Here is a 12,437-nt window from a genome sequence, read left to right on the forward strand (position 1 = left end):
GGCTTAACTCGGTCCAGGCCTGCAGAGAGCACTTGTCTTCTTTGCGTCCTGTGGTGCCTTTTTATGGCCAACTACTATTTGAAAGTGCATTAAACTTTGATAGCTTTGGTTTCTGGTCAAACTAAAACGCCATAAATAATAGTAATAATGACGCTGATGCGGCTTGACTGAGATTATAAATCATCTTTGTATGAGTTCTTCAAAAAAGAAAGAAACACAGCATTTTATACTGTAGTTTCAAGATCGTACTGGTGCAGGACTGAGCAGCCCCTTACTCAACAATTTTAAATACGTCTCAGAGGTCCCACAATGGTGTATTGGAAGTGTGTCCGTGTTTGTCCACACCTGTTACCAACAGTGTGTGGCTTCAAGAAGCGCTGTTGTGCACTTTATCCTCTTTTTACATATACACTGTAACTCTGCACTTGTCCAACGAAACAGATTCCATATATCACATACAGCGACGTTAAGGAGTGGGACAGGAGGACACAAACTTTGGCAACATTAGCGTAGCTATGTGAGCTACAGTGCTAACATTACACTCACATTTTAACAGCAAAATCATGCAAGTTGAGCCTACTCACTGAAGCAAAACAAAATGATTATACTTACAGCTCCCATGTTTGTAGCAGACTGATGAATAGGGATTTAAAGATGTGTAGCGAAGCCTGCTTTTTTTTATGTCCTTAGTGGAGTGGTGGGCACATTATCACTTTGCCAATAGCATTTTCCCCTCTGATGTAGCTAAATTTGATAATAAGTCTCAATATGACTTCTACACAATACTTGGAGCTCCTTAGGTGTTCACTTGATTGTTAATCGTGGTCGCACATTAACATCAAAGTCAGAATCTCTAGTCCACACTAGTGTTCTGTGATGAGTTCTGTGTATGTTCCAGCAAAACGACGGTCAGTTCACCGTGATCCAGCTGGTGGGAATGCTGCGGGGCATCGCTTCGGGCATGAAGTACCTGGCCGACATGAACTACGTACACCGTGACCTCGCCGCCCGCAACATCTTGGTCAACAGCAACCTCGTGTGCAAGGTGTCCGACTTTGGCCTCTCACGTTTCCTGGAGGACGATACGTCGGACCCCACCTACACCAGTGCCCTGGTGAGAAACAGCCCATGATGGAACACTACAACAATATTAAAGAAGTACTTATTTGTCGAGGTTTATGTATCGTTCTACAGTATATGTTAATACGTGAAAACTGTACTGTGGTATAGTAGTTGAATACCAAATCATACATTATAGAAAAGTTCAGAGAAGTCATCCTTATTTAGGAAAAGATCACTGATAATGATAAACTGATTAACTGTAGGTAGCATACTGAATACTTTTTAAAAGATCAGGGAAGTTAATAGTTTTTGTTACAGCATATATTTGATAAAGACTACATTCATAAAGTAAGCTACAGTGGTACTCAGTAGCATGCCGACCTCCATCAAGGCCGAACGATCAAAAATCATTCTGTTATGAAGGTTCATGTATTATTCACTGAGGATTGTTGAGACTGGCTTTCTTACAACGCGAGATCCGACCTTGGCCCTGAGCCTCATCAAAATCTAGTGGGTTCTTCTTCAGTTTGTGCCTCACACTTGAACTTCAAAGTTCTGTAATAATCTGTGAAAGTGTTTTGAGGTTTTTATCATGCTGACTAATATGAAACAAATAATAAAAACAACCTCTTTGGCGAATGTGAATAGAGTGAAGCACAATGACATGGGACCAAGGATGGAGACTTTAGGTGTCAAGAAGATGAAAGATGTTTATCATCATAATTGATGCACATCTTTCAAAAATGCTTACCTTTTATATTCCTACCTCTGCTGGAGAAGTGTTTCCCCTCTCTCCTCTTACAGTGTCGCTTAGTTTTGCATCCGGTTGTCTTCCAAGGTCTTCCTCGCACTTTAAATGATCATCATTGTATTACGTTCTTGGTCTTCACTGATCTGCTTTTCTTTTGCCCTTGCAGGGCGGGAAGATTCCGATCCGATGGACCGCACCCGAAGCCATCCAGTACAGAAAGTTCACCTCTGCGAGCGATGTGTGGAGCTACGGCATCGTCATGTGGGAAGTCATGTCCTACGGAGAGAGGCCTTATTGGGACATGACCAATCAAGACGTGCGTACTGAGTTCATCCAGCCCAAACATGTTTAATATCCAACCTCAGCTACTCAGTGGTGCAGCCCCTCATTGGCTCCCCTTAGCCAAACAGCAGCGTGGATTCCATATGATAATTCCCTCCCAGTTGCTGCGCAGATATAATTACATTATTTCAAATGCTTAGCGGCTCTCAATTTCCACTCTCGACCGCAGCCTCCATTTCCTAGGTAGTGGAGGGTAGAGGAAATTATGGAAGAGAGAGGGTTGGACAGATGATGACAATAGTTTGAAATTGAAAGTGAGAACACTAATGTGCTAAGAGGGACAGAGGACCTCGACTGTTATCTTATCAGCAGCTCCAGATAGTGCTTCTGCCCCATCGGGCCCTTATTTGGGAGCCTCTTGAATGAGATTAGTCTGGCTTTCAATGGAGTGTTTTTATGGACCCCCATCATGAACAGGGAGAATTGTGCATCCTGGTTGCAAGGGACTTTTGGGTCATTTCGCTCGGTTAACCAAGAACCAATCCAGTGTACCGATCAACTCACCAACCAACCAATCACTGGTGGGAACCTTGTTTTTAGTCAGAGAATTTAATACTTAGAGATAGATTTGGATTAGGTCATTATTGGAAATAATGTAGCAAATAAGGCAAGTAATGCCCAGCGTCACATTACATCACAATTTACTTCATCTTCCAAACAAATAACCGCCGGCATCTCTAAGTAGCCTGCGATTGGCTGGCGACCAGTCCAGGGCGTACCCTGCATCTCGCCCGAATTCAGCTGGTATAGGCTCCAGCATACCCCGCTACCCTAATGAGGATAAGCAGCATAGAGAATGGATGGATGGATCTCTAAGTAGCGTCGATCAAAAAATATTAGCATTAACCTCTCAATGTAGTTTCACAAGTTGGCCGTAACTTTATGTGAAGTATCATGAGCAGTTAGCATCCAATGGCTTTATCTACCTCTGCATGTGCTTTAAAATATTGCAGTTTGCTCCTTGGTTTATTGGTTCTGTTGCTGTTGTGTTGAGTACAAGAACAATGCTCTGTACTGGGGATGTCCCCGATTAATCGGCCGCCCATCAGTATCGGCCGATTTCAGTAAAAAAACACTTGATCAGCATATGCTGATAAATGCTGTTCAAAGCCGATCACAAAAACCGATTGCTGTGTGGCGGCAAAGCCTTCATGTCTGCTCTGTCACGTAGGGTTGCCAACACCCGTATTGAGCCAACAACAAACGCTACAACTTTATCAATCAAAACTAGTCTGTAAAACCTTAAAGGTGTCCCGTTTGACAGCTTGCCACACATAGAGTCCCGCCTTATGATGATGATATTATCGCAGGGTCTAGCTAGCTCGACAGCTGATTTTGAGTCGCTCACCAAAGGGTCAAAGAAAATTTGCTTCAACTTGTAGTAGTTTTTTTATTCTAACTGTTGAATTCAGACTTTATAATGACAATTGACTGCGCAATAGCATAAATACGATGGTCACTCTGTTTGAGTATAAAACCCCGATGGAGCATCTCCACTCTGTCCACATTAAAGGAAACCAAATGGAAAGGAAATTTGGTAGTTCTTCCATCCTTCGCAGCGTCCATCCTTCCAGGATGACTGGGGAGACTTGTAGGACCTGAGAAAGGGCCTATTGGATCTGCTACAGTCTGTTGTAATTCATCCCTAAGGTGTTCGATTGGCTTCATGTACGTTAATGTACGTTAGTGTTTGGGTTGGGTTTAGGGCTCAGCCATGGCGGAGCTGTTCTTACGATCATCCACACTGTCTTGGAAATGAAGATTTAAGATTCAGGGTCAACTCAGAGGTCTAGTCCAAAACCATTGATCAATTCACTGATGACATCTCAATGAAAAGCATTTGGAGACACTTCATCAGCTCATCCCCGCTCACGTGTGGCCCCCCTTGCAGGTCATCAATGCCATTGAGCAGGACTACCGGCTGCCGCCCCCTATGGACTGTCCCAGCGCTCTGCACCAGCTCATGTTGGACTGCTGGCAGAAGGACCGCAACAACCGGCCCAAGTTCAGCCAGATCGTCAGCAACCTTGACAAGATGATACGCAATCCCAACACCTTGAAGGCCATGACCCCATTATCCTCAGGGTGAGTGGGGATTCATTTCTTGGAGCTGTGTGTTTAGAAGGATGCTAAATAATGTGAACAGTTCAGCTTCGTAGAACCAACTCTAGCGTCTCCTAATGCCAGGCACTAACGTCTGATGGTTGAAATGGTTCCCTAAAGTGAACAAATCTCGAGGCATTTGGTTTATTCCAGAAGTGTTTTTTACTGCGGTGCTAGTTTGCATTTCCTGACCTCCATCATCCTCATCTGGGCTCTCTGTCCAGTAGATTGAGTGCCGGCTTCCTTGAAAGCTCAGCACCTCATTTGGAAAATACATTTTAGAAGGAAATCATTTTGGAAAATTCTTTTTGACGGATGAGGCCTGCGGGATCCTCCTCAGGCCGTGAGAATGTGACGCAATGACCAATTCCAGGTGGTCTGCAGCCAGGATGAAGTGAGACCCGTCGCCTTCCATCATCGTTCATCTTAATGCATCCTGCCTGTGCTTCCCTTTCAGTGTGCATCTGCCTCTGCTGGACCGCAGCATCCCAGACTTTTCTAGCTTCAGCACGGTGGACGAGTGGCTGGACGCCATCAAAATGGGCCAATACAAAGACAGCTTTGCCAACTCCGACTTCACGACTTTTGATGTTGTGTCCCAGATGACCATGGAGTAAGTTTTCTCTTTTTGGGAGTGTAATGAAGACAAGGGCTTTTCTGCCATGTTTCCATGATGTCACTTTGTAGGCAGTAGAATGTGGCACGACAGCCATTTGTAGTCATGAAACAAGAGTCTCGTCATTATTTTAAGTTAGGTTCACGTCAAACCTCACAATATGACTCATATCGCAAATATAGACACAATATTATGTATACCTGCACGATCAATGGGACCTACTCAGAGAGTTTTATCAACAATTTGAGTCCTGTTTTGATTGACACTGTCAGAGAACTGTACTATTTGATCAAATAACTACTGCATATGTTTATTATTGTTAAGGCTGTAGTTTGCAGTGTACCATAAATGCTCTAAACATAGCTGGAATAGCTGTAGCTGTTTATTTACCTACACGGCAATATTTCTGAAATGTGAAAAAACCTATAGGAGTTTTTTTATTTGTTACTTCAATAATGTTTTGGAGTCATGAGAAGGTGCTGTCCAAATGGTCATTTATTAAGACGTTTACTGTACAACACAGCAGCAGCAGAACCAATGTTGTAATAGCAGTCAGGCGCAAACTGCTCGGCCAGCATTAATAATAAGCTGATAATTGCATTGTAATCATTGTAAACAACAGTGTAACATGCATGATTTTGGCACCAACAGCTGAGTAGCGATACCAACATTTTAAGGTGCATGCGTAGGTAGATAAAGCTGCTGGATGCTGATCACTTATCGTACTGCAAATACAGCGACGGCTATCTGGTAGTGTAAATTAAAAAAAACAAAAAAGCATCTACAGCCACAGCTATCACTGCCAATGTTTTTCAGCCTTGGCGGTTATTAGCTTTTGTAGAAGATTACACACACGGCAACTCAAGGAGCTACCAGTTGATTAGCAGCATTTATTGGAACATTTAGGGTATTTTGGTGGCCATATTTAGCAACGACCAGTCCAGGGTGTACCTCCCCTCCCGCCCAAAGACAGCTGGGATAGGCTCCAGCATACCCCCGCCACTCTAATGAGAATAAGCGGCATAGAAGATGGATGGATGGATATTTATCAAGATGAGAGGGAGAAAATATAAGACAAGGCTGCATCATGCAGTGCAAACTACAAGCACCATAGTAAATTCTTTTTGAAACAGAGCATATTATTATTATTTAGTAAAGGCAGCATTACTGTCTCAAACGTTATGATGCTGTGATTGATGTTTAAATGTGTGCTTGTGTGCGGTCACAGCGACATCCTGAGGGTGGGCGTGACGTTAGCGGGCCATCAGAAAAAGATCCTCAACAGTGTCCAGATGATGCGGGCCCAGATGAACCAGATCCAGTCCGTGGAGGTCTGACCTTCCCGAGCAGAGCAGCGGTCCGGGAGGCGGTCGGGATGCAGGCCTGGCGGGCACCGAGGACGGAGTGGATGCTTGTCGGTGTGACGTTCCCCTCCACACTTTCCCCCCTCTGCTTGTCCCCTCACCCCTCCACTCTCCCAGACTGCACCCCCACCCACCCTCCATCCTCGGGGGGTTGGCCTTCTTCTGACAGCCAAAAGCACGGGAGCCCAAACGAGTGACCAGCAACACTTTTCTCTTCATCTTCCACCACTTTTCATTGATACTTTGGTTTGTTCTCATCATTTTGTAAAGAATTTTGTAAGGAAACACAGACAAACTGAGAAGAGGCAAGGTGTTTATCTACATTTAAAGACAATATGAGGTTGTAAACTAGATGAACTGCGTAGGAAAGCTACCCTTTAAAAGGGCAACATTAAAGAAAACAAGGATGCGACTTTCTGGTGTGGATCCTGGCGTCGTTCCCTTTGGACTTTCAGAGGAAGACCAGCAGAGAACATACCAACCATGAAATGGATCCTTCGGCACAGACTGATGTCAGGAGAAATTTCATCGGAATCTCAAGAACGAAAAAATAAATCTCCTTCATTTTCAGTATTGTGTGAAATGTGTTGAAAATTCCCAGGATAGACAACATTGTTTTTACCTCGCCCCCTAGTGGACATATCAAGACTAAACAGAGCTGTGTCGGGTGGCCCTTTTTGTGTACATGTTGCACAGCATGTGCACGAAGCTCCTGGCGTCGTGCTCGTGTGTTTGCAACGCATGCTGGGTACCCCAGCCAACATGGCCGCTTCTTCATCATCTTCTTCCTCCAGTCACATACTCACAAATAGATTTTACAATCAGGTGGATGCGATGTGTTCTATTTCTGCAGTTTCTGTATGCATATTATTGAATTGTAACCATTTCTTTTGGAGTTTTGTTGTGCAAAGAGTTGACTGTTTGACTCTGAAAACAAAACAAAACAAAAAAAAAGACGTTGGATCTTCTATCAGTGCTTTGAATTGATTTGCAAAGCTGCACAATCATGTAGATAAACAGACCCGACCCTTTTCCTTGTGGACGATATACTTCTGTTGTTGTACCTAATGGTGGGAAACATGGCATGGCGTGCAGTCCGGTACCGGTGGTCCGGCCTCCGTCTGTCAGCGCTTGGTTTTTATCTCCTGCAGACTGGAGTGTGTTTCCTCAGGTGTTGTCACCATAAGCTTCCAGACCTCAATGACCCATCCCTTGCACATGCTGCAGCACATGACAACACAACCCGAACCTTCCCACCCCCACCTTGGAAGCTTTCACATAGCTGGAATCTCGCAGAGGAGAACCATGAGCTCATCAGCGTAACAAGGAAGCCGTGACCCAAATGGCGATAATGCCCGTCCGCTCGGTTCTTCAGCGTTAGTCCGTCTTTATTTTCCATCTGCTTCTTTGTTCACTGTTTACAGGCCAGCACGTCCGAGCCCTAGAGGGGGCGGTTCTGGTACCATTTTATCTGAAGGATTACGTGTTTACTGCATGAAGTATTTATGTATTTTATCATTTACAACAACAACAAAGGAAAGCCGTGGTGGCAGTTGAAGCGGAGCAATAATCAAGAGAGAAGATGCTGCACACATTTTTGCCCACAAAAAGCTTTTGTACACTGTGAAAAACAACCCGTGTCCCATTCAGACGATTACAAATGGATTAAAAGCAAATTACGAAGTCACTTGCTGCGCTTTCTTAAATATTTATATTTGATACAGCATGACAATGATTTTAGCACATCCTTAAATATTCAGTCCATACTGGAATTGGAACTAGAATGGTACTCAGGAGAGTGCAGAGGCCAAACAATCCCAATGTGGATCAGCACATTCATAAGTACCATAGTGTGCTCATAAGATTCATGTATTAGGAAAAATATACATTTGTAAATATGTATTATTATTATGATTTGGAACAATCTCGCAATATTCCTGGATTGTACTTGTGGTCCGTGTCCACACTTGCACAAAATTGCATCACCTTAAATCAGAGGTGTCCAAAATGCGGCCCGGGGGCCATTTGCGGATGAGATTTTTATCGGCCCGCAGCACAGTCTAAAAATGTCATTTAACAAGGAAACTTTAAAAAAATAACAACAGCAACAAAAATGGGAAAATCAATCAAAAGTCTAAATATTAAGAGGAGAGCTGTAATCTAGCAAGGAAATGTTCACAAGAATAAAGTAAAGTAATAGTATCAGGAAAAATGGCATTTTAGTAGCCTGAAGTTGAAATATTAAAGAAACAATTTTTTTTAAGACAAAAACAATGAATACATTTGTAATTTTTGAAAACTTAGGTTGGGGGAAAATTTATAACATGGGAATAAAGTGAAAATATTAGGACAAGAAAATATACAAGAAGAAAGTAGAAATATTTGGAAAATTATACAAAAAAATCAACAGCAGAAATTTGACCAGAGTAAAGTCAAAATATTAAGAGAAAAAAATTGTTTTCTAACAAGAAAAAAGTTGCAATTTTATGAGAATAAACTTGTAAAATGAGGAACGTTACTATTTGTTACTATCGTAACAGTGTTGAAATAAAGAAAAACACATTATTGTTTTAGAAGATATAAAGTTACAATTACAAGAAGAAAATTTACAAGAGGAAAGCTGAAATGAAAAAAAACCCAGCAGAAATGGAAAAAACAGCTGTAATTTTACAGGAATAAAGTAAAAATATTAAGAAAAAAAGACATTTGCAATTTCACAAGAATAAACTTGTATTATTATGGAAAAAACATCATTTTTAGTTGCACTTCACCTATATTACAAAGGTGAAATGCAGTTTTTTCTTGAGCTACATATGTAGCTTCTTAGCATATCTCTATGTGTTGGTTTATAAAATATCAAAGTGGCCCTTGCATTCTTTCATTTTTCACTATGTGGCCCTCGCTGGAAAATGTTTGGACACCCCTGCCTTAAATAGTTTTTAAATAATTTGATTCACCAACAAACATTCAGATGAAATTACAAATAAATGAGAGTGGAAGCCTCATCAAATGGAGCCCTAGGAAGGAGCCTTGAGGTACACCCGATTTTGGTGCAGATTGCAATAGGGGTGCAGATTCAATAATGTCTGTTTTTACAGTCTTGGCCTTCTAATGGTTTTGGACAGGCCGGCATAAGACAGTTGTTTTTAATATTTGCCAAGTGCCACTCGTGTTTCAAAATGTTTTGATAGTGCATTCAGACCTATTAAGTCTTAATAGGTCTGACTTAATTGAGCCTCTCTTTTAAAGCTGTTTTTGCCTTTTATAAACAATACATTACTCTATTTTGGCTAGTCTGCGCTGTACTGGGAATCATTTGGAAGCAGATTCCATGTGGCGTCCATGATGAGCCGCTGAAAGAAAGGTCAGAGCATCGGTTGGCTCCTTTTGTCATGTGACCGGCTTTATCACAAAGCACCACAGCGCCCTCTGCTGCCGTCGTGCTCACGTGCAGCCTCCAGCGTCCAGTGTCTCCCCATCCTTCATGCCCCGCGCGCTTCCCGCCACCTTCCCTGGAAGTCTGTTGGTTAGTGCAAGGCGGGGGTCCGTGTGTTCCCCCGTTAGCACCGTGCAGACTAACGCTGGTTCAGACATGTTGTATTTCTGTATAAATGTATATTGACTGTAACCCTGTGAATGATGTAACAAGTTCATTATTTGTAATATTGTCATTGGTTTATTTTCTAAAAATAGAAGCTCAACTTGATTCTCCTCAATAAAAAAACAAGATCTGTTATAAAAAACAGAGTTGCACTTTAATTATTTTGTTAAGCTAAAGTAATTAAGAAAATAACAAATATTGATCATTTTTAAGCTGTATAGTTTATTAAAAGGCGGCACGGTGGATGAGTGTTTAGCATGTTGGCCACAGAGTCAAGAGATCGGGAAGGTCTTGGTTCGAATCTCCGTTGGGCATCTCTGTGTGGAGTTTTCTCCGGGTACTCCGGTTCTCCGCCTCTCGCCCGAAGTCAGGGGGGGTTACATACTGTATACACAAGGGGTGTATACCCACCAAGCCCACCAAGGGCTGCACACAGAAAAATGTAAGAATGTAAGGGCCACTTTCATATTTTTATGTTTTTTTTTGTTTTGCAAAAAGCTAAAAACAAAAGTTATTCTTCTATTTCAAGACAAAGCTTTGTGTTATTATTAGTTATTTGTATCAGACTTTTATCTTTTTCTCTTCACATTCTGCCTTTTTGCTCTATTTCACCAATTATTTTAATTTTGTCTAATTTGATGTCTATATTGTACCTTGGGCCAATAAAAAACAAGCCGCGGGCCGCAAATGGCCCCCGGGCCGTACTTCGGAAACCCCAGTGTACACAATTATTCAACATCAACAGCAACACACACCTATCATTTCAGTAGAAAGGCACCCTTGCTGAAAACAGTAACAGTAGGAGGAAATATTGCTGCATGATTTGAATGAGAAAAGCAGCACCGTGTGGTCAACAAATTAGAAAAATGGATAATTGATTGCTAGTAGTCTAACTTGAACTCTTAACTTAAAGCAGTGGTCCCCAACCCCCGGGTCATTTGGTACCGGGCCGCACAGAAAGAAAAAAAAGAATACATTTATTTAATTTTTTGTTTTATTTTGAAAAGTGGCCGGATTCTCTCTGTTACATCCGTCTCACTTGACGCATGTCCATTGTGCGTGTGCTAACTTTATCTCATGCCGCACAGATAGACTACTACTATATTTTTACCATTTTTATTTCACCTCATATTTGGTCTCAAATGCTGATACTATGTGGGAATGCATAAAGGTAAGTTTTGATGACTTATTGAGTACTAAAGTGCACATTTGTCTCAAGTTAATTCATGCTAGCGTACTGCCTTTTTACCACACACGATGTAGCGTGTAATAATCTCTCTGGAAAAACTTGGCTGGAACTTGAACTGGTGGATGGTGGGTTCATTCATTTGTGCTTTTAATTTTGTGGGAACACAAGCCGGTCCGTGGGTCAAAAAAGGTTGGGGACCACTGACGTAAAGGATATATGTGGGCTCATAAATGATATTTTCAATGCGACACACCAGAACCATTTGTGCCTAATTTAAGGAACAGAGATGACCTTATGATCATCCTCTGGCAAATTTGACTTACGTCATTCATCACAGTCAAAAGTACATATAAATAAGGCTTAAATAACAATAAATTACATGTAGATTTCCTACATTAAGATATTACACGCACCACCGGAAATGCTAAATATAAAAAACACTGTAAAAAAAAGGTAAAATAGTCACAATCGGTGCAAAAAACTCTCCTCCATAACAAGTCCTCAAAAACCACGTTTCCAACTCAAACTTCATTACATCAAAAATATTTGAAAGAAAAGTTCTTCAAAAAACATGAGTTCATAGAAACCTCTTTTCTTTCAAATATTTTGGATATAATGAAGTTTGAGTTTTTTCACAGCGCCACCAGTGTGTCTCTGTATTTCTGTCACGAGTCATTTGAGCAGCAGACTTCATCTTCGTCTGAGCTCCCGCTCCCTTAACCTTTCTGGGAGATTTTTCAACCTCATTAACAGCTAGCGGCGCTAAAGGCCCCAGACCCCGGCCTGACCCGGGGGAAAGCGGTGCGTGTGCTAAAAGGTTTACCCCAGTGAGCAGTTGACAGAGTGGGTTCACGAGTTCAAACCCGCAAAAAACCTCTCTGTCGATCAACACCCCCTGAACTTCCAATTAAACACACAAATCCTCCAGACGTCTTCATTAAAAACATTGTTTGCACCCTAAAAATGTGTTGATGTGATGTTTTAGCAGTACGTTTATTACATCTAATAACATCTGCTGATCTCGCCCCAAGTCACTGGGATAGGCTCCAGTATACCCGCGTCCCGAGTGAGGATAAGCGGCATAGAAGATGGATGGACAGAACATCTGCTGAGCATCTGGACTGAACTGAGCTCGAATGAAAACTCACTAATGAAGAATTTATCGCTTTCTATTAAAATATGACACATCTCTGCCATATGGATCCAGAAACACACTATGGCGACTCTCGAATGAGATCATATCATGCATATCTAACAATGTGTTATTATGATTAATGTTTTGTCATCCTTTTACTATCTACGCTCGTTTTAGTATCTAGCCAAAGACGTGCAACTCCTCTCCTTCCCGAGCCACCACCTTATTGTGTTGGAGGAGTTTGCATGTCCCAATGATCCTAGGAGCTCGGTTG

The 12,437-nt window shown here is 41.9% G+C and overlaps 1 protein-coding gene across 4 annotated transcripts in view; it reads left to right on the forward strand.

The window, feature by feature from the left end:
- Positions 1 to 9,988, forward strand: part of ephb2b (eph receptor B2b) — a 139,457-nt gene extending 129,469 nt beyond the window's left edge. For all 4 annotated transcript variants that reach the window (XM_054783625.1, XM_054783627.1, XM_054783626.1 and 1 more), the window contains exons 12-16: positions 899 to 1,114; positions 1,980 to 2,129; positions 4,047 to 4,240; positions 4,716 to 4,871; positions 6,103 to 9,988. In XM_054783625.1, coding sequence (XP_054639600.1) covers positions 899 to 1,114; positions 1,980 to 2,129; positions 4,047 to 4,240; positions 4,716 to 4,871; positions 6,103 to 6,211 — 825 coding nt within the window. In that variant the 3' untranslated portion in view covers positions 6,212 to 9,988. The remainder of the gene's footprint in view (positions 1 to 898; positions 1,115 to 1,979; positions 2,130 to 4,046; positions 4,241 to 4,715; positions 4,872 to 6,102) is intronic.
- Positions 9,989 to 12,437: the final 2,449 nt, after the last annotated feature.

This window comes from Dunckerocampus dactyliophorus, chromosome 8 (genome assembly GCF_027744805.1).
Source record: "Dunckerocampus dactyliophorus isolate RoL2022-P2 chromosome 8, RoL_Ddac_1.1, whole genome shotgun sequence".
In the NCBI taxonomy this organism is placed as follows: domain Eukaryota; kingdom Metazoa; phylum Chordata; class Actinopteri; order Syngnathiformes; family Syngnathidae; genus Dunckerocampus; species Dunckerocampus dactyliophorus.